At 47.3% G+C, this 23,056-nt stretch overlaps 1 protein-coding gene across 1 annotated transcript in view; it reads right to left on the bottom strand.

The window, feature by feature from the left end:
• LOC127543902 (sodium channel protein type 5 subunit alpha-like) overlaps nucleotides 1-7,265 on the bottom strand; it is a 65,693-nt gene extending 58,428 nt beyond the window's left edge. Inside the window, exons 1-2 of the mRNA XM_051970270.1 lie at nucleotides 6,969-7,265; nucleotides 2,683-2,801 (exon numbers count right to left, since the gene is read on the bottom strand). Of these exons, the coding sequence (XP_051826230.1) occupies nucleotides 2,683-2,801; nucleotides 6,969-7,235 (386 nt within the window). The 5' untranslated portion in view covers nucleotides 7,236-7,265. The remainder of the gene's footprint in view (nucleotides 1-2,682; nucleotides 2,802-6,968) is intronic.
• Between the last annotated feature and the right edge of the window lie 15,791 nt (nucleotides 7,266-23,056).

The raw sequence follows: 23,056 nt of genomic DNA, 5'->3' as shown, positions 1-23,056 counted from the left end.
CCCTTCCAGTTCTATAATCCGGCAGCTTTCAATCTCTCTTCTTGCTTTATACATTCTGGGCAAAGCCACCGAGCCTCTCCGACCCCAAGGGAACTGTCCCCTAACTATAAATCATCCATGAGTTCCTGATCTGCCTCAGTGAATGGAGGAAGGGAGTATTTACTCCAGGGGTTCCCTACACAAGGAAATCACAGATCTGGGCAAAAAAATAAGAATTAAAAAAATTAGAGCCCATTAAGGTTTTGAAAGTGCTTCTTAGAGTCAGCATCAGTGACCAGTGAGTGCTTCCACTGCACCAGCTCCCTGCCAAGTTGGGGTTTGCTGGGTGCGAGCATGGAATAATCACCATGATGAATCATGAGAAGAATTGACATTTCCCTGGTACATCCATTTTAAACTAGGTAAATTTTAGCAAATGCTTTCCAGCCTAAGCATCACATGGGGAGGGCTAAGGTGCTCAAGGAGCTCAGTGGTGCTACCAGGCCTTGGACCAGACTTTGGTCTGGGAGGGGCTGCTCAGCCCTGGGAATGGCCTGGATAAGCTGGAGCTTCTTTTCCTGCTCTGATTACTCCTCTTCCCAGCAGGGGTACAAGAAGTTGGGCCCAGCAGCTCTCATCCTCAGAAGAGAAATCTCAATCTCCTCTCTCTCTCTCTCTCTCTCTCTCTCTCTCTCACACACACACACACACACACACACACACACACACACGCACACACACGGGAGCTCCCCAGAGAAGGCAAAGTGGCCCGGCATTCTCACCAGACTGATCAGCCAGCACTGGAGGCCGGAGGTGAAAGCCTTGCTATGTCTGCCATCCCCCCTCCCAGGGAGGTGAGATTGAGTTACAAGCAAGCCCGAGGGCAGTCTGACAGAGAATAGAAGTCACACAAAAGGCTAGCTCCAGGGAGGGATGTGAGAGGGGGAGAGGGCAGCCCCCTGCTTTGTCTCACTGACAGGCCTGCCTAGTAGGGGCTGATTGGTTGAATGTTGAACAGCCTCCAGTCCTCTGTGGCACCAGCTGGTGGAATGACCTCCTTCTCCCCCTCCAGCTGTCTCTCTGAGTCACTGCCTTGCCACCAGCCACCCTGGGCACTCCCTAACTCCCTGGGCCTTGCCCCCGACAAAGGGTAGGGATCCTTTGGCTCTGCCAATGGAGGGGGGGCAATGATGAGCGGGATGAGAGTGGGGTGTCTGGGCATCATATGCTTGGAAAACTTGGTATAGTTTTCCATGTTTGGGAAACTACCTTAGGAATGGGGAGGGGAGGAAAAAAGATTGCTAGCCCCAGCAGTTAGGAAGCACTAATTTGTGCCTATTGGAAGCACGGGGAACCTCTGGGTCAGGCACACAAAAAAGGTAGAATGGAATCAAAACCAGAACAGGCTCCTCACAGCCCACCTAGTTTTCCTGGATCTCACTTTTCCTGGACCTCAATTTTCCCATCTGTAAGGTAAAGGACTTGGGACTCCATAGTTGCTCAAGTTTCCTCCAACTTTAAATCTAAGCTCCTCTGACCCAGGGAAAACGGCCTCCATGTTGATATTCCATAACCCTTTTCTTCACTACTGTCCCAGCACAACCTATATAACCTCCCAGCCTTGACCATCTGGGATTTTCTTGAAGATCTCTCGGGAGGAGGAACCTGTGGCTAGACACTCATTCCACACTGAGAATGATAGTGGAATTTAATTGTCAGGAAATTTTTCTTTCAAATTCCAAGATTTCGCGGCAATTTTCACCTATTGGGATGAGATCTGACCAAGTAGAAGGCTAATCCTTTCCCATGACAGATCCTCAAAATACTTCAACACAGTCCTCCTGCCCCACTTAGTTTTCACTGCTTCAAGCTAACATTCCCACTTCTTTGAGCCAATACTAGCATGGTCTGATCTCCAGGCTCCTACAATTCTAATAACCTTCCTTTGGACACTCTCGGGATTATTAAGGTCCTTCCTAAAAGGTAGCATACAGAAGTAAGTGTAGTACTCAGGTGTATGTCATCTGACAAGGGCAGAGTCTAGCAGACTTAAGACTATTAGCTTTTTCTGGATGCTGAATTACACCACCTTGCCATCCACGGATAAACCCACATCAATTTCACAGTTATTCAGCTATTCTTCCTCAATCTTGTATTTTACAATTGATTATTTGGACCTAGTCAGTGGATTTTACATTTTTACCCTACTATATTTTGTGTTATTATTAACCTCCTATGAGCCATCATGACATAGTGGAAAGAGGGACGGCTTTAGAATCAGGAAGTTCTAAGTTCAAATTCTTCCTCTGACATGTTCTAGCCACATGGCCACTGGCAAGTCGCTTAATTGTTCATTGTTCTAGATAACTGTCTAAGACAACCTGCATTACTCAAGTTGCTGATCTAAGTAAGTAGAGGAAGTTTTCACACCAAGTATTTTTAATGTGATGAAATCACAGTCTAGGGCACATCCCCACATCCTGGCTTTGGGTTAACCCCAAATAAATTTGGGAGAGCTCTTGGGAAGCTGGGAAGGCTGGCCCCCATTCAGTTATCCAGAAGCATGCAGGTGGCCCCTGGCTTTCCGGCTGATCTCTCATTGCGGCCCCCAGCCTATCAAGCAGAAGTAACATGTGCGGAGCCCCACCAGCCCATCACATTTCTAGCTGAGTCCCCGCCCCCCAAAGGCACTGAAAAGGATATGAATGAACCAAAATTTTTACTGCTGCTCTCCGGATGGGGTGGAAGGGGCTGAGGATGTACAAGGCATTTGTGGCACTAAATCGGAAGATGGTTTTCCCTTTGTTCAGTACGATGAAGGTCTGTGGATAAAGAGAGAAACAAGACAGAGAATAGGTTACAAAGCAGTTGGATACCCTTGGATCCAGTTTTAGAGATGAGAAGAGTAGGAGCCCCCTGCCACAGGAGAGGCTGAGGCAGGGCCCTGAGGGAGCCTCAGTAGAAGGCAGGAGGAGCTGATGGAAAGGTAATGGAAGGTGTGCTGGGGGAGGCAAGAGAATAGAAAGGACTGCCCTTCTGCATGGTCCCTAAGCGCTAAGAGAAACAGCTTAAGAATTGATCCACAGAGCTCATCTAATCTATCCCATTCATTTTACAGAGGAGGAAACTGAGACCCAGGGATGATCAATGATCTGCTTCAGGTCACAGAGGTAAGGTGCTTTAGAGACATGGTCTCTACTTCTCAAGTCAGTGCTCTTTCTAATGTACCACACTGCCTCCTCCTTCCTGAACAGCCAAGTCCAGTCCCAAGGCACTGCCTCAAAGCTGGGGCTGAGCTTGAGGTATCCTCCAAGCTGGGGGCCGCTATGGACCTCCGGCCCTCATTTTCTCTCTCCCCATTTGACTCTGCCTAGCTGAGTAGGGATAAGTGAGAAGGAAGGTACAGAAGACCCAGAGGGAGAAATGACAGCCCCAGAGCACAAATTAGCTTGAATCTGGAGCTTGTCCAAACTCAGAGAGGGTCCCCAGTTCCCAGGCGATGCAAATCACACACAAATGATATGCAACTTTTAGGCAAAGATGCTCGGACCCCTGGGCCCATCAGCTCGCCCCCTAGGCTGCTGTGAAGACTACACAGAATGATGGACAACCGCGTGAAGGCTGAGGGGTCTCGGGATGGGCCAGTGTTTTCTCTCTTTAAGGAAGACTTAAGAAATTTCTCTCTTGGTTTTCTTCAGGTCACCCTCTGCCCCCTTTCCCCTGCACTCTTCCAGGTGGAGGCCAGAAGTGTGCCTGAAACTCATGGCAGCCCTGGGGATACTACTCACCAGGGTGGTCTTGGGATCAGGAATCCTACTCTGATAATGACTGGCTGTGTGATTCTGGGAAAGTCACATAATCTCTGTCTGCCTCAGTTTCCTTATGTGTAAAAAGAGGGGCTGGACTAGATCAGAGATCCAAAATAGCCTCAGGGTGCATAGAGTCCTGAAGGCTCCTAAGTGCAGACCAATGAAATGGTAAACTGGAAATATGAATGGGAAATATGTAATGAAATCAAAAAATAATAATAAATCATAGATAATAACAGTAAGTCAGCCCATGGCCCCTATGGATCCTTCTGAGTGCTTTAGGATGCTCTTCCTTCTATCCTTAATTCTATTTGAGGACTGGGAGATCTCTTAAGTATCCTCCATCTCTAACGTCTGATCTTTCTGCCCAGGAATAATATCAGAGCATGACTTCTTTCTTACTAGATGGGACAGTGCGTAGAGTTCTGGGCCTGGAATCAAGAGTTTAAAACCCAGCCTCAGACATTTGCTAGCTACGTGATCTTGGAAAAGTCACTAACTTCTGTCTGCCTCAGCTTCCCCATCAGTAAAATGAAGATAAATATGGCCCCTCCCTCCCAGGGTTGTTATAATGATCAAGTGAGAGCGTATTTGTAAAGTGCTTAGCACAGTGCCTGGTGCACAGTATGTACTTGGCAAATGCTTGTTCTCTTTTCCCCCTAACCCGGGCTGACCCTAAGCTTGATCTCAACCAACCCCATCCGTGCTATGAACCAAATCTCCAGAGCAGCTTTTCACCCAGTTCCTTTACCCCGAGTTACTGCTATTTCCTAGGATGCTCCTTTGGAACCTTCCTCCAACCTTCTGTGGATGCCCACGGAAAGGCCCATAATCCTCCACTTCCACAGCTTAGACATTCATGGCAGGGGGAGAGTCAGCATGGAGTGGTCTGTAAGCGCACACCACTATGGACACACACACACACACACCCTACACACACACATATATACATTCATATCCCCACATATGTACACCCACATCCATACAACACACTAACACACACCACACATGTTCATATATCACACACAGATACACATATGCACACACATTTAACCCCCACAAATACACACTCACACACATACATACAACTCACTTATACATCACACACACATTTATATCCCCCCCACAAACACATAAACACACAAACACATACACACAGCACACACACACACATATGCATATTCACACCCACAAACCACACATACCACATATACACACTCATACACATACATCCATACAAATGTATACACAACACATACCCACACACTCTTCACCCACTCATATACACGCCCCACATATATATCACATACACACACACACACACACACACTCCAGGTCAGTTCCCACCAGAAAAGTCAATAACATGTACTTTGGGGTTAGACTGAACTGAGTTCAAATCCACCTCTATTAATATAGCTGTGTGATGTAATGTCTGTGTGACCCTGGGTAAGTCCCATTGGTCTCAGTTTCCTCATCTGTAAAACAAGGGGAGTGCTGGACTAGATTGCTGCTGAAGTCCCTTCAAGCTCTGACTTGGATCTTATGACCCAGAGTCCCTTAACCTCCTCCATTTCCTCTTGTATAGAATAAGTGTGGGGGGAGGGAGGAAGGAGGAGCCTTTGGACTAGCTAATCTCGAGGTCCCTTCCACTTCTAGGTCTGTCTCCCTCACTGCTGACCTCCAGGGCCCAGCTCTTCTTGGGAACAGGCCTGCTCCCCATGCAAATCTCGTTTCCTCCTCAGGGAGGTGGCCGGATGCCGGGCCAGGCCGCAGGGCAGAGCCAGTCGGAGGGGGGAGCAAGCTGCCTAGGCTCCCCACTGGGCCCAGGGCCCCAAATGCAGAAAGAGCCCTGCAGAGCACTGCCGCCAGCTTCCAGGGCAGGCTCAGGAGGCCCCACCTGCAGGTGAGCCAGGGACTGCAGGGAATGCTGCTCAGGGCCCTTCGGTTCGAGGGAGTCCAGGAGGAGGAGCAGCGAAGGAGGCCGAGGCTAAGGGGCTGGCAGTAGAGTCAAGAGGGTCCTAGGGGATCGATGCTCTGCCCAAGAGCCAGCAGAATCCCCCTCCTCCCCAGAATGGCGCTATCCCAGAGCCATGCCATGGCTCTCACCTGGGCTGGCCCCAAACCATCGGGCCGCTAAGGTCAGAGTACCAGCAGCCCTCCGAACAGCCCAGGGGGCACAGAGTTGCTTCTTGGCTTCTGCTCAGGTCTCCAGTCAATGAAAAGGTACATGTCTCTAAACTATCCCCTTGTTCCACAGCATCCCAAGGCATGGGGACCTCAGAGGGGCCAGTTTCCCCACCACCTCCTGCTATCTCCATCATTCTATGGAGCGTTTGGACCATATAAATGCTTCTTCCCTACCTTTCTTTCTTTCTGGGTTAGGAAAGAACTTAGTTTAAATCTTGCCTCCCACATTTGCTAGCAATGCAAATCACCAAACCTCTGTCTGCCTCAGTTTCCCTAACTGTAAAACAAGGATAATAATAGCTGAGGGCAGCAGGAAAACCGGTGAGGGCATTGAGTATGCAGAGCCAGTCTGCTGAAGGAACCAAGGGGTGAGTGAAGGGGGACCGTGGGGCGAGCGAAGGGGTGCTGATGGCCCCAGAGCAGGGAGAAAGCCATGGGCTAGGGAGGCAGGAAGTCATGAATCCAAATCCCATCAAAAATGAAGAATGGAAAGAAAACAAAGGGGGGAACCTTAAAGGCCATTTGTTGGGCTAGACCTCATTTTACAGAAGACTTTCTTACTGAAAGTCACAGAGAGAGAATGGGAATGTGCAACGGGGCCTTGGGGCTACAGACCCAGCCTGCTTTGCTCTGTCCCTCAGTCACAGGGTTCCCTTCTTATTCAGGGATTCTCTGGGTCTCCAGAAGGGAAAGCTTGCCCGGAATTAGAGCCTTGCTGTGGGTAACCACTCTACGCCCCGTAAGTTAAGATGACGGATGGATGGTTTGTCCTGAAATTTCCCATGTTTAATAACAATTCCCAGTTTAATAACAAACTGTCAGCCTTGCTTTGTGTCACCTTTCACCCTGGAACCTGGAAGTGATGATTAGAACAGAGATCACTTGGGGACCCAATCCTGCCAGCTCACTGACGGAACCCCGCACCCACACCCCTCCTGAGGATTGGAAGCCTTCCCCATCAGGGCGTTCGTGAGCTCCCGGGCCTCAGTTAACCTTTTGGGTGCTGTAGAAAGGGTCCAAGTCCTCCAGGGGCTCCCCGATGAGGTCCCGAGGCGGATTGCCATAGAGGTCGGGCAGCTTCTTGGATGCCTGCAGGTCCAGCTGGGGCCGCGGCTTCTCCTCCTCGGTCGGGGTGTCTCGGCTCTCCTGCGTGACGCTCCGGGCCTGTTTCTCTGCAATCTGCTTCTCAATGGCTGCCAGAGATTCGCGAGTGAACCGGCGGAAGCTGTTGGCGCCCCGAGGTAACAAGAAGTTTGCCATCTTTTCATCCTGCTTTCTAGGTGCAGGCCCCCAGTTTCCCTGGTAGGAGCAGCTGGAAAAGACAAACAGTCCCACAATAAGCATCGGTTAACACAGACCCGTCGCATCCCCGACACTGGGCACAGGCACGAGAGCTGGACCTGGGCTGGCACTGCTAGGCAGGGAACTCCCGGTGGGGGAAGCTCCTTCCGGGCACTAGGTCAGTGCCTCATCTACAACCTGAAGGGTTCCTGCGGGAAAATTTGGGCAGACGCACAAATCTGTGTCAGCAATCTGGACAAAGACTGGACTGATGATTTCACTTTACAAGAGCAGCTGGGTGGCTCAGGGGATAGAACACCAATCCCGAGTCAGGAAGACCTGAATTCAAATCCAGCCCCACACACTTACTGGCTGTGTGCCCGGGTGAGTCACTTAACCATGTTTACCTTGGTTTCTTATACCATAATATGGAGATAATAACAGCACCCACCCTTGGAGTTGTGAGGCTCAAATGAGATATCTGGTTTTTGAAATCTTTTTAAAAATAATATTTAATAATAGCACTTTCCTCTGGGGATCACACGAAATCATCTTTTATCTTATTTTGGATAAAGCTTTTTATTTTCAAAATATACACAGATTATTTTCAGCATTCACCTTTGAAAAAACCTCATGTTCCAGATGTCTTCTCCCTCTTTTCTTCCGCCCCTCCCCCAGAGAACTAATCCAGAATATGTTAAACATGTGCAGATCTCCTATACATATTCCCACAGTTATCGCGCTGCACAAGAAAATCAGGTCAAAAAGGGAAAAACGATGAGGAAGAAAAAACAAGCAAGCAAACAACAACAAAACTGGTGAAAATACGGTGTTGTAATCCACACAATCCCGCTAGTCCCTCACCCACCCCCTGCAGATGGCTCTCTCCATCACAAGTCTATTGGAATTGGCCTGAATCACTTCATCAAATGAGATCTTTGTAAAGCACTTATACCATGCTTGGCATATAGTAGGTACCATATAAATGCTTCTTTCCTATCTTTCTTTCTTTCTGGGGTAGGAAAGAACTGAGTTTAACTCTTGCCTCACCCATTTGCTAGCAATGTAGGTCACCAAACTTCTGTCTGCCTCAGTTTCCTTAATTGTAAAAGTAGGATAATAATAGCACTTCTATGGCAGAGCTACTGTGAAGATCAATGACAACATTTGTAAACGTGCTTTCCACAGGATCTGGCCCTATATAAATGGTAATTCTTTTCTGGTCCATAATATCAAAGATCATTTAGCCTTCGCCCTCATTTTTCAGTTAAGTGAAAAGAACTGCCCAGAGTCCCGGAAGAAGTAGAAGAGTCAGAATTTGAACCCAGGGCCTCCGATTCCAAATCCATCATTCCACACTGTCTCCAGTAATTTAGCACTCCTCTACCTTTCTACCTTTAGTCTCTCATCTATAGATCTTTTCAAATTACTTTCCTTAAACTCTCTCTATTCCAGGCAAACATGTCTATATATGACATTCCCGTAGCCATGCCTTTGCCTAGGCAGTTCCTCCAAGCTTACACTGCTGCCTCTAGCCTCTAGACAGTCTTCCTGCAGTGTTACTTTCCCTCTTGAAGTGATACTTTGTATCACTGCTACTTCTAGGCAGCAGTCCTTCTGAGCTCAGTTCAGGAGGATTCCCCCATTGTTACTATTATTTCTTAAAATGATACTTTGTATCACTGCTGCTTCTAGGCATCAGTCCTTCTGAGCACAGTTCAGGGGCCTTCCCCCCTTGTTACTATTATTTCTTTGTTAAAATGATACTTTGTATCACTGCAACTTTTAGGCATCAGTCCTTCTGAGCACAGTTCAGGGGCCTTCCCCATTGTTACTGTTATTTCTTTCTCAAAATGATACTTTGTATCACTGTTACTTCTAGCCATCAGTTCTTCCGAGCTCAGTTCATTAGTTACTATTATTTCCTTCTTAAAATGATACTTTGTATAACTCCATATATACTTGGTATTTATTTCTCTTCCCATGCTGTGTCCTCCAGTAAAAAGGAAGCTTCTCAAGGGCAGGAAATGCTTTCTTTTTAAGCCTTTGTATCCTAAGTGACTAGCACAGCAAACTGCACTCTGGTGAACTGACCCGAAGAATTTTGGAAGGGTCAGACTACTTAGGAGCTAATGAAGGGAAAAGAGCTTTGAAAAGTCTCCAGCCCCATCCAACAGATACTGGGCAGCCCATTTACTAAGCCCCTGGAGGCCCACACAGGCATTTTTAGAAAGACTTGCCAGGGAAGAGAGCACGGATACTGCCCGGAGGTTGGCTACAAATAATACCCTTGACTTTGCTGCAGTCAGGAATTGCTCCCATTCTCTCTGAGATTAAAATGCTCCCAGAGTTTTTCCCAGAAAGCCCCTATCCTTGAGATCCCCCTAACTCTCAGGCGGCAGTACTGCCCAGAGTGGTGCACCATGGGTATCGGGAGGCTGCCTAAACCTTTCTCCAGGAATCTGATCTGTAAACTGCAAGAAAGTTGGATTGTATAATCTCAAACACCCCTCCCAACTCTAATCTGTGTGACCTTGACCAAGTTCCTTATCTTGTATGGGCTCCTCATCAACAAAACTGGAAGGTTGAACTCTATATACTCATCAGTTCCTTCCAAATGCGGTTGTAGAATCCACCTCCCTCAGGTTTGCCTCTACTACACTGAACTCTGAACACAAGCAACTGCCCCAGTCAGAGCAGCAAAGGAAGGGAACAGATGAGTTTCATTTTCTTTTATCTCCTTTCTGTCTCAGGCAGTCAGTCAATAAGTATTTGCTCTGTGTAAAGCACCGGAGATACAAAGAAAGGAGAGTGCCTGCTCTCGAGGACTTCACAGTTTAATGGGGGCAACAACCAATGAACATCTTCAAATAAACTATACACAGGATGGGTGAGAGGTAATCAACAGAGGGAAGGCACTAAAATTAGGAGGACTTGGGAGAGACTTCCTGTAGAAGATGAGACTTGAAGGAAGACTGGAAGCAAAGTCGAAGAGGAGACCATTTCAGACTTGGGGGGGAAGGGAGGGCAGCCAGGAAATATCCTCAGAGCCAAGAGATGGGGGGACGTGTGCAAAAGACATTAAGGAGGCTAGTGTTCTGAGTAGTAAAGTGCATGAAGGGGGAAGGTATAAGAGAGCTAGAAAGCTAGGAAAAGGCCAGCTGTGAAGAGCTTTCAAGACCAAACAGAAGATCTTACATTTGATCCAGGAATAAGTAGTTACTGAAGTTTATGGAGGGAGGGAAGGGAGACCTGTACTTTAGGAAAATCATTGAGTGGAGGCTAGAGTAGAGAAAGGAGAGACAGAACTCAGGCAGAGCCACCAACAGCTATTGCAATAGTCCAGGTGTGAGGGCAAGAGGGTCTCCATCAGAGGGATGGAAGCATCTGAAGAAAGATAGGACCACATTCAAGAGATGTTGCAAAGAACACATCGGCTATGGGGTGTGAGAGAGATTGAAGCATTGAACGCAACACCCAGGTGGGAGCCTGGGAGTCTGGGAGAATTATAGTGCTCTTTATAGTATTAGGAAAGTTAGGATAGGGGGCATTTTGGGGAAGAGGGAGAGAATGATTTCTGGATATGTAAAGTTGGAGATGTTTCTGGGATATCCAGCCTCAGACATCCATAGGCAGTTTGTGATACAAGCCGAGAGCTTCTGAGAGAGGTCAGGGTTGGATATTCCCAAAGAGGAGTCTCTGCAGCTTCCAGATCAAATTAGGAAGAGCGTTGGATCTTGACTCCAAAGTCCTCCTTCCATTAACTGGCTTGAGGAAGCCCCTTAAGCTTTCTGGGCCTCTATTTACTCATCATAAAAACAAGTATAATAATATCCAATCTGCAGCTATGAGGTAAGGATGAGAACACATAATCTATTACAGAAACACCGAACTGGAACGAACCTCGGGGACTGGAGAGTCTGACCCAGACCAAACAAACACCTTTATTTACAATATGCTCAACAAGTTCATCCAGGCTTGGCTTGAGGACATGGAATTACAGGGGACTCACTACTTCCCCAAGAAGTCCATTTGGAGGCACTTCTCATTGCTAGGAAGTATTTCTTAAACGCCTCTTCTCCCCTCTCCTCCCCCTACCCAAAAAGGATCACTCATTGATCTTAGTTCTGGGATCTGGGGCCAAATAATAGAGACCTTTCACATATGCCCTTCAACACTTGAAAGTTATACCCCAAATCTCCTCTTCCCTACACACTCTCATTTCTTTATTATTATTATTATTGTTATTATTTTAGCTTTTTATTTACAAGTTATATGCATGGGTAATTTTTTAGCATTGACTCTTGCAAAACCTTCTGTTCCAACTTTTCCCCTCTTTTCCCCCAACCCCTCCCCCAGATGGCAGGTTGACCAATACATGTTAAATATGTTAAAATATAAGTTAAATACAATACATGTATATATGTCCAAACAATTATTTTGCACAGTCTTATTTCTTTAAACTGATCTTCATAGAGCACAACCTTGAGGTCCCTCACCATGCTGTTTGTCTTCTCCAGTGGATGGTGGCGCTGGAGAGAAGCTTGTTCCTGTGTGCTAAGCACCGTGCTAGGTACTTCACAATTATTACTTCAATCTGATCTGCACAGCCAGTCTGGGAAACAGGTCCTATTTATAATATGGCCATTTTACAGCTGAAGAAACTGAGACAAAGAGATAAATGTATTAGCCCGGGGTCACAAAACTAGTAGATATATTGGAAGCTGGATTTGAACACAGGTCTTCCTGACTCCAGCATTCTCAACAATTTAGTGCTCCCCGGCAGCTCTGGGCATTTGGCCGTTTCCAGATTACTCGTCCTCCCGGTTGAACACTATATTCCAGAGTGGGCTGAGTCTATCTGAGGGCAGAGTGACTTCTCCCTGACCCGGTCGTATTTTCTATTTCTCTTCTCGCTGTCCAAACTGCTTTTCTTGGCTGCTGCTTCACCTCCAGCTTTCAGGCCGCCGCTCAGACCATCCCCCAGCTTTTCCCTGGGCTCCTTCGCTCAGATCAAAGATGACTCACACCTTGTACTTACTTAGGAGGTGGATTTTTTTTCCTAAGCCGAGTGAAGGACTTTTACATTTATTCCTATTAAATGTCATCTTGTTCGATTCCGTTCAATATTCTAACCTATTCAGATCTTTCTGGACCCTGAGTCATGCAGAGGCTCGCTGCCCTTTCCCAGCTCCCTGTCACCTGTAAATATGATGAGCCTTCTCATCTCAGCCTGATAAATGTTAAACAGTTCAGGGCCAAGCCCGGCCTAGATCCCCGGGGCTTCGACATCCTTCCTCATCAACACTGACCGAATAATTATTTCTTTTTGTATCTAGGAATTTCCACCAGCGCCCAGAGTCTGAACTATCCCTTCAGGCCAGTCACCGGGAGAAGTGGATTTTTATTTTAATTTACACGATTTCTCCTCATTAGCAAATATTTGTGGGCTCCATGTCATGATGAGAGAGAGTGTGGTGGAGTGGATAGAGAGACTGCTCAGAGTCAAGAGCCGTTGGCTTACCTTTGACATCTGACCTTATGAACTTGGCAATTCGATCAACATCTTAGTGACTTGGACGACTCCCTAAGACTGTAAGTTGTAAGTCTTGATTTCCATTGGCAAGAAAGTTGTTTTATTGTATTCCTCTATCTCTCTACTCCCTCTATTGGGCAGCTAGATGCCGTGGCAGATAGAGTACCCGCCCTGAAGTCAGGAGGACCTGAATTCAAATCCTGCCTCAGACACTGTATTTTAGGCAAGACACTTAACCCCCAATTGCCTCACGCACAAAAAACAGAGTTCTCTCTATCCCCAGATTCACAAAAAGGGATGTGCAAGATTGTGTTGGAAGCCAAAATTATTTTTTATTAAACACCCACTGTATGCCATACACTGTGTTAGGAAATGGGGATACAAAAGCAAAACAGGACCTGCCTTCTGGAAGCTTGCTTTTTTCCCCCTACAGTGAAGAACTTGTCTCCTTTTCCAAAGATGAAGATTTATATTCCTGCTCCCTGAGGATCATCATCCTTGGAGAGGTGACATGGACCTTATATAGGTGAATTTCGGTTAAGAGATTCGCTTTATTAGAACAAAAGGTCTTGCAATTGTGAATCTGAAAAATTACCCATGCATATATCTTGTAAATAAAAAGCTATATAAAAAAAGAGAGATCCACTTTACAATCAGCTTGACTGAAAGGCATTAGATCCATTAGTTAATCCATTAACTAAGCAACCCATCTTTATAGAGTGTTCATTATGGCCTTTCCAAAATTTGTTCAGTTGGTACCCTTGACATATTTGAAAGAGGGAATATAAAAAAATCATTTTGTTGACATGGTTTGTTTTTATATCACCTAGATTTCCTCTGAAGGAAATTCAGAGTCGCCACAAAGCATGATGCTGATAAGATACGCCAGGGAGAATTAAGTACGGAATGGGGGAAGGAGGAGACTGGCAAGCCAGAAGTAGAGAGTGAAGCTTTGTCAGTCAGGAGGGACATGGGGTGAATAGTCGTTCTTTCATTGGACAAACTTTTACCCAGCATTCACCAAATATAAAAACCCATGCTAGCTGCTGGAGAAAATAGATTAAGACCCACCCTAAGAAGCTTACAATGCAACCGGGGAGACAAAATCAACAACATAGATAACTAGAACAAACACAAAATAGAATTTAATGGCTCTGGGAGAAGCACCTTCTACCTGTGTGTGTATGTTTATGTGTGTGTGTGTGTGTGTGTGTGTGTGTGTGTGTGAGAGTGAGAGAGAGAGAGAGAGAGAGAGAGAGAGAGAGAGAGAGAGAGAGAGAGAGAGAGATTAGGAAAACCCATACAAAGCAGAGAAGGAGAAGGAAGAGGCACTTGGGATGATTCCAACAAGTGGAAGCAGTAGGGGAGTGGCAGAGGCAAGAGCAGAATATAGATTATGTTTTAGGCAGACAAGAAACATGCAAAGAACATGGGGAGATACACCCAAGTGGGACTTGGCGTGGGCTACTTCTCAGGGTCGTCGTTTCTGGGAACAATTGTGCTTCATGAGGGCCAGACTAGCAAAGCACACAGATGCTCGGTCCCAGGAGGCTGGTCATTAGGAAAAGGATCCTCTGATTAAAACACTTCCTGAAACAGTTAAAATACAACATGGCCCTCCGTCTTGGGCGGCCCTTCCTGTGTCTTCAGTGATGGCAGGGAGGAAGAAAAGGAGTCAGAAGATACTAAGAATCACACTTTTTTTAAAGGTCATATAGAAAACAGAGCCCTAGCGGGAAGTACTTTAAATGTACCTTTACTATACTGCCCCCCCCTCACTGCCCAGCACAATGACTGGCACATAGTAGACAATAAATGCTTGCTGACTGGTTGACTGATGTACTGATGCATGGATTGATAGACTATTACAAGAACTGAACCGTATCCACACTGACATCCTTAAGGTAGACAAAACCAGAAAACAGAAGGAAGCTGTGGTCACATGGGACCACAGCTCTCAGGTTCTCCTTGAAAAAGCAGAAGAAGGAGTCGGTAAAGCTGGTTTTATAGTCATAAAGGCATAACAATATAATTTTATGGGACACTTGGGCGCCTTCCATTTTTGGAGCATCCAAGATGAATGTGAGCCAAAGATGGCCAAGGGGAAAAACTGGGCTTGGGGGTTACTGAATTGCTAGTCGAACGATCGACTGATACCAGTAGCAGAGGATGAGGGAGTGGAGAAATTCTAGGAAAAATGAAGTAAGCTTTTCTAAACTAAGCTACTGTGAATTTTGCTACAAAGTGACTTCTGATAGGGCATCCAGGTGGCACCGTGAACGCAATGCCAGACCCTAAGTCTGATTCCCGAGTTCAAATCTGGCCTCAAACATTTCCCAACTGTGTGACTGGGCAAGTCACTTAACCTCGCTTGCCTCAGTCTCTGCATCTGTAAAATCAGCTGGAGAAGGAAGCGGGCAAGCCACTCCAGTATCTTTGCCAAGAAAATCCCAAATGGGATCACAAAGAGTCAGACAAGACCGAAAAATGATTGAACGACAACAACAACTAACTCTGAGGTGAAGTTGGCAATGGGAAAATGGTGAAAATGTGTTGGAAATTTTGGTTGAGGCTAAAAAAAAACAAACCAAAGAGATCAAAGGCCATTAAGAGCCTCGTGATTTTAGGTTATAGCTATTCTATCTTGTATCCTTGGCCCCTTTGGCGGGTTGGTGAAGCCCATGGAGCCTTTGTCAGGATCATGGTTTTAGAGAACAAAATAAAATACTCAAGATTACAGAGGAAACTAATTATGTGGAAATACAGGCTTCAAAATTCTTTTAAAAAGTAGTTCATGGATCCATGTTAAGAACCTGTGCTCTAGGTCAGAAGGTCCTGGACATGATGAGCATGGAGAAATATCACCCAAAAAATCAAGTGGATTCCAACTTCAAAAGACTGGTGATCCCTAGTGCCCGGAGGCACCGAAGCGTTGGCTGTGTGGAGTGAAGACATTCTCAGAGCCAAGAGGGGGATGAACAGCCAATGAAAAGGTGGGAACTGAGAAGGCAACTTAGAGGAAAATGGTAACTTTCAAGGGGACCTGGTCAAATGACCCATTGGTGTCAAAAAATGGGAACTGACTTGGTGGCCACTTTTCTTCCTACAGATCCCAGAAATGATCATCTACCTTCGGCCTCTTACCTTCCATCTCCCCAGGGGAGAAGGAAAGACACCTCCAAGAAATGATCCCAAGGACTAGCCCCTCGCTTCTGCTACACCAGGGACAGAGCCTCCTGCTTGGAACAAGCCTGAACAAGCCAGAATTTAGAGGAAGGATCTCCCCGTGGTGAGGAAAAGTGAGCTTAGGACTTCTGTGTTGTCCTGCAGAGTTGGGATTGACTCCAGGCTTGTTGCCCATTGCTCTGCAGGAAGAAGGAGGCTTCTTCCCTTGCCCAGAGAGACACACACAGTATTGGGCCCATCCCAGTATCCCAGATGTGCGAGTCACCTGCAGGTGCTCACATGTCTATGATAAAGGAGATAACCCATACAAAGCACCTTGCTGTGCTCTATCAATTCTGCTTTCCCATCTGCCCACTGCACCCAGAGGCAGACTCCGCCGCCTCCGGCTCTCACTACAGGGAGTGTGTCTGAAGCTTACTTGGGTGACTCATGGCTCTCCACATGGCAAGAAGGCTGATGTCAGGAGTCAGCAGTTGCACAGATTGAGTCTCATCTTCCTCATTCCCTGCCCTGCACCGGACACCCCTGAGACCAGCCGGGGCCCCGATCCCTCACATCAGCTCCCAGGGCCCCAGCTCTGTGTGTGACCTGTAAGCCTAGGGAGGGACGCTGGGCTGATCCCCCAAAATCAAAAACAAAGGGTCCAAAAGGCCCGTGTGAGGAGGCCAAGCTGGGGCCAACCTTAGGATTCCTTTGCAGCTCCCCTGACGGCACCTCTCTCCAGGGAGCTCCAAAGATAGACAAGATAGCCAGACGCTCAAGCCAGCAATGGCAGGCAGCCAGCCACCGCCACAACAGGTGCAGCAAGCATGCACTGAAAACTTTTCAAATTGTTTTGTGGATTTAATCCTTACAACGACTCTAAGAGGTGGGTGCTATTATGAGCCCCATGTTACAGCGGGGGAAACTGAGGCAGAGATAAGGTAAATGACTCGTCCAGGGTCACAGAGCTATTAAGTATCTGAGGCAGGATGCCAATCCAGGTCTTCCTGATTCCAAATTCACCTCTCTAGTCACACACATGTGCGCACATACGTACCCCCCCCCACACACACATTTTCCAGAAAAATGAGAACGAGGCAGCAAAGTACTCAGATACAAACAAAGAAGAATCGATAGAAAAACCCAAGAGCATCCTGGTACCTAACCTGGTACTTAGCACATAGTAGGTGATTAACACATGTTTATTCTATTCACTAGAACTTCTCCCCACCCCCATACACAGGGCTAACCCCCCTGGCACTCCCCATGATAATTCGAAAATGAGCAGAATATAAAGGGGCGATGTCTTCAAGGTTAAGAGAGCCTCTGACTTCTCCTGTGGCCAACAGCCACGCCTCCTCCCTTCCTGACTCCAGGGTCACTATGCTTAGTGATGGAGTTAGGCAGGAACTCTGGCCTTCAAGGGTCTTCCAGTCCAAATGAGGAGACAACTAGTAGATCCCCTCGTCCACCCCAGCTCTCCCAGGGGATAGTGTCAGAAGGAAGCTATAAGCCATGGAGGTGACAGGAAGGGCTCCCCCAGGATGCTGGTTGTGGCTGGGCACCTGACATTACTGTGGCCAAGTCTACCCAGCAGCCCCTCCACCACCTCCATCAGAGGTCAGAGCCTCTCCTCCAAGGGAAACCATCTACTGCTCGAGGTAGTCAGTGGGAGCCCCCTGAACTCCTCCTAGATTTAATAGCCTTGTTTCCATCCTCCAACCCCCCTACAGTCAGATCTCAAGTTCAGGGCTCCCTTCTGATTGATTAGGCCACCTGTGTGTGTGAGCAAGGTCCTTCTTTTCTCACTTCTCTCCTCTGTGACAGGAAGAGGTTTTGAGTGGATGGTCTCTGGAATCCTTTCTAAGGATTCTAAGTAAAAGTACAGAGTATTTAGGAGCATCCTCCAGACCCAGGCTTTCTTCCCCAGTCCCAAACTGGATATGGTGAAACATGAAGAAAGAGGACAGGGAGAAACACTTTCCTTTCTCCCCTGGAACCAGCTCAGATCTGCTGAGGAGCAAGCTGATCATTAAACTTTCAGTGTGAACATGTACAGCTCAGAAATGAGCAAGCTGATTGTTAAACTTTCAGTGTGAACACGTACAGTTCAGAAATGGGCAAACCCTGCTAATCTGGACTTGATTTATTCTTTTGTTGATTGTCTTCAGATTTAAGAAAGGATGGAAAAAATGCTAAAAAAATGCTGAGTAGATTTTAAAGCACCATCACAACACCTTATCCTCCTTAGAGAGCTGATTGTTAAACATTTCGCAGCATATTCCTGAGCAAGCCCCTCCAAAAAGGTTTGGCTTTGCCTCCCGAGTGGTCTCCCTCATTTCTTCCTTTGGAACATGGGGTCCTTGGAGACGCCCTTGCTAAATAAACAAAATCCCAACAAGCCAGAGCTCTGGGAGAAGCTTTAGCTGCCGTCTCCAAAAGGGTGAGGTGCACTCTCTCCAGAAGGCAACAAGCTCTTAACCAATGATTAGAGACTAGGGTCCAATCAATGGTTAAGAGCTTATCGCCTGCCTTTTTGTCATCATCAATCAACTGAAACTGTCCTCTCCCAATGACCTTTTGATCGGTAAATCTATTGACTTCCCCACCACCCTCAAGCTTCTGGATCTCCCGGCAGCCTCTGACACGGCTGGTCACCTCCTGCTGGCGTTGGGTTTCTGGGACCTGTCTCCTCTGGTTCTTCTCCCTTATATTTGATCTCTCTGATGGACCGGCTGAGTCCCTAGAACCTTTCCCCAGTGAGTGAGGTCCCCACGGTGCAAAGGTCCAGAACTCAACCCTCCCTCATTTTCCCCTGGCAAACTAAGGGCTTCCGTGCCAGCAGCGCCTTTGAGTTTGACGTCAACAGCATGGCCGGGCGGAACGGCTGCATGCCGTGCGGGGCACCCTGAGGTGTAGCAGTAGCCAAAGCAGGTGGCCCTGTCCAGTAACGTGAATTTCCATGGCCCCCTCTCAGCCGTGCTGGAAGTGGGACAGCAAGTTCTGTTCACTCCCCTGGAATTCACAGGATCCAAGAATGTCAGAGCCCGGGCCAGACAGACCAACAAGAATCTCGTTTATCTTACATCATATTGGTGGACGTCCAGCTCCCACTCAACGGCCTCCAATGAGGGGGCACCTGCTCCTCCCTAGCCCCCCCCTAAGCCCAGTAGGGCTAACCCTGATTTCTGGGAAGTCTTTCCCAACATCAAGCCAAAATCTGATGCTCTGTAGCGTCCACCCACTGTGCCTGGCTCTGCCCCTCAGGGGCCAAGCGCAATAAACCGTCTTCCACTTGACAGTCCTTCAGAGGCCTGAAGACAGCTCACAACTGTCCCACAACTGGCTTCTCTTTTCCAAGCTAAGCAGCATTGCCCACCAATCCTCCAGTGGCAAGGGTTCTTCATCTTAAATAACAATAGGTGCATATAACTGGTTGCCTTTGTAATCCTATGGACTTTATTTTATGTATCTAAAATCATTATTGTGAGAAGGCATCCATAAAGTCCATCAGACTGCCAGCGGGGCCCCTGATTCAAAAAAGACCAAACCTCTCACAGGGCAAGCTGAGGGCTCCCTTTGCTTTGGTGGCCTGCAAGGATTCTGGTAGGAATACACCTGGGATCTGGTCATATCAGGTCTAGTTTTCTTTTCTTTTTTTTTTTTTTTGCTGAAGCAATTGGGGCTAAGTGACTCACCCAGGGTCACACAGCTAGGAAGTATTAAGTGTCTGAGACCAGATTTGAACTCAGGTCCTCCTGACTTCATCCACTGCATCACCTAGCTGCCGGCAAGTCTGGTTTTCTAATACTGCCTCCCAATGACTTATCTGGAAAATGGGCTTTCTCTGTTAAACAATTCAGCAACGTAGACTTTCATTTTAATAGAGTTCTTTTCTAAAACTTCACTAAGGCTTTTTACTAATTTACACGGCTGATTTAATTTCATAAGAACTAAAAGGCAAACAATTCACAACTGTTGTTTGAGCGAGTTGATATCACTTTGGGTTGTGATTTTCCTTAAGTTTTGATTTTCTTTTAAAGTTTTATCCACGTCTCATTTTTTTTTCTATACAGAAATTATTTCTTGATGAATGGATCAAGTATTTATCAAGTACTTACTATAAGCAAAGCACTGTGTTAAGTGCTGGAGCTATAAACAGAAAAGGCAGAAGCCCCTGTTCTCAAGGAGCCCACATTTTAATGGGGCCCAACACATAAAGAAGGTGCTAGCTGCTCAGCAGACGGAAGGTCCCGTGGTCCTCGGCAAGGCCTCCAAAACAAAAGCAGATGCTCGTGTTTCCTTTTTAATGTCATTTCCACTGAGAAAATGCTATCGGTTTCAAATATTTAACTCTTTGCTAACAGCCAGGACTCGAGTGACCAGAACTTTTCTTTCTTCGTCTCCTGTGGGAGTAAGACCAGGTGGAATCTCCCCAGGATGGTGGATGAGGGCATGGGGCTAGAGTCCTTGGTCTTCACAAGGCTTCTGGGTTCAGGATCTGAGGGAAGATGGGGATCAAGATGGTGGTGGTGGTGGTTTGAATTGGCTGGCACGTGCTGCCTCTCTCTGTTTCTGTGTCTTTTCTCTTTGTCTCTGTCACTCTCATTCTCTCTGTCACTGACTCTTGTCTCTGTTTCTCTCTCAGTCCTATTGTCTCAGCTATTGTGAGTGACAACTGTTTGGCCTTTGGTGGGGATGTCTACTCCACTTCCTTCCCCATCCCCATCCAAACCCTCCCTAAAAACAGTTCAGCAAAACTGACTGACCGAACGATTGTGCCCAGAGCACATATAGCATTCTCAACCTGTGTGCTCCCACTTTTCTACCAAGAGGAAGTTGCTGTGTTTCATCATTGGTTCTCAGGTGCTAATATTGTGATTAATGTTTAAGACCCAAAGAAAGACCATGGGCCTTCTGTGCTTTGGGAAGCCAGTGGTATTGATATTTTTACCCAAGGGAAGATTCCCATTTTTAGAATTAGTCCATCACTCATGTAGCCTAGCCACCAGGCTTTCCAAAGGCAAAGAGGTACAAGATGGAATGGCCAAGTTTGGAAAAGAGCAAGCAGGATGCTTTGGGGGGCAAGCAGCACTTTGGGGGGCAAGCAGGATGCTTTGGGGGGCAAGCAGCACTTTGGGGGCAAGCAGGACGCTTTGGGGGGCAAGCAGCACTTTGGGGGCAAGCAGGACGCTTTGGGGGGCAAGCAGGATGCTTTGGGGGCAAGTAGAACGCTTTGGGGGTTGAATGATGAGATGGTGAAGGAAACAGATATGCAGTGAGCCTACAAAGTTAGCCGACTCATGAGAATCAGATATGAATCAGAGCTTATGACCCACCTTGGGCTCCCTCCCTCTTTTCTTCCCTAATTGAATGACCTAAGACTAAGGTAACTTAGAGCAAGAGCTGGAAGGGTTCTTGGAACTTATGTAGACTAAACTCTTCATTTACAGATGAGGAAACTGAGGCACCTTAAGACTAAACGGCTTTCCCAGAGTCCTTGGCTGTGAGTACAGCCAGTGCTCAGCTCCACAGACCCTAACCCCACAGAAGTGCTCTTTTCAAAGAAAATATCAGCTAACAGAATCTTGGGCTGTGCTCAAAATACCAGGTTTTATTCAAATGGATTTCTCATCAAATCTCAACTCTCTGTCAGAGTCCTAGCAGAAGATGCCATTAATCCTCTGCCAAGAGGGAAGGTTTGTATGTTTGTGCAGTGTGTTCACACGTGTGCTCACACACAGCCCCTCCTCCTAACCTCCACCTCCCCTCTGTCCTCACTGGCTCAGGAAGGCACAGGTTCTGTCCTGCTGGAGAACTGACAGGGGGAAGGGTGATCAGTCTTATTCATCTTGGCCCCCGGAGGACAGAACTGAAAGTCTCAGATCGGAGATGCAAAAAGACGATTTAGATTTGAAATCAGGGGGAAAAAAAAGTCTTAACAAGGAGTTTTCCTCAGCAGGATCAAATTCGAAATGTCAAATTCCCAAGGCAATCCAAACCCTTCTTAATCCAGGTCCCTCCTACCTTCCCCACACCTCACTCCTCACTCCCCATGCTTACTCCTGGGTGCAGAAACCTCCGGGCTGTTCCCGAACAGGATCCTCCATCTCCTGACTCTATCCATGCATTTCCTGGCCACCCCAATTCCTGAAATACTCTCTCCTTCCTCTTTTCCATCCCTTGGCCTCCTCCAAGTCTTCTGTACTAATCTTCTCCAGACCCTCCTCCACTCCCTTAATGATAATGCCTTCCCTCGGTGCATCAACTCCCGATTTATCCTGCCTACAGTTTACCTGCGGAGGTGTTTGCATGTCGCCTCCCTCTATTCTGACTGTGAACTCCTTGAAAGCAGGGGATTGAAGGGCAGCACCTGGCAACGTACCTGGCACCCGGGATATGCTGAAGAAATGTTTGCCGATTGGCCGGCTGGGGGTCTTTAAGCAGAGGGGAAATAACCCTCCGGGAGGATGGCTGTGTCAGTTTACCTGAAGTCGCCCATGGCTCTGACATCCCTTCAGCGATCCCATGATTACTTGCTACATGTGTGGCTCTGGGTAAATCACTCTCCCTGAACTCAGTTTTCTTCTTTATAAAATGATAGGCTAGGCTAGAATAGCGGGAAGGTCCTTTCCAGCTCTGAATCTAGGCTCCTTTAATTGCTATGTTTTCTTAGCTGTGGCCAACCACACATGGGTAGGCCTCTCCTCTAGGGCCCCCTTCTCTCTGCAAAGCCCCTCCCTTCCTCCCCCCTCCCCTGTCCCCAGAATCCCTTGTGGTTCTTACTCTGACATTCACATGGATTATGGACAGTGGGAGGGAGGAACAGGATTAAATAATCAGCTCTGAACAAATTTGAAAATACACGGGATTAAATATTGACAGTGTCTCCAAGATCTGATAAGGACAGACATGGAGAGAGAGGAGGGTGGAGGAATCTGGGGCTGGATCTTCAGGGTACAAAACGCTCTTCACCTAAAGGAGCGGTTGCTAGAGTGGGGGCTGCTAGAATGGGGGCGGCTCAGGATCCGGGGCGGGCCATCATCCTCAGCCCCCGAGGGGTCTCTGCCCGTCATGGGCCAGCATCTCTCCCTTG

The sequence above is a fragment of the Antechinus flavipes genome, chromosome 1 (assembly GCF_016432865.1).
Source record: "Antechinus flavipes isolate AdamAnt ecotype Samford, QLD, Australia chromosome 1, AdamAnt_v2, whole genome shotgun sequence".
In the NCBI taxonomy this organism is placed as follows: Eukaryota; Metazoa; Chordata; class Mammalia; order Dasyuromorphia; family Dasyuridae; genus Antechinus; species Antechinus flavipes.
This window is presented reverse-complemented; position numbering and strand designations above follow the sequence as displayed.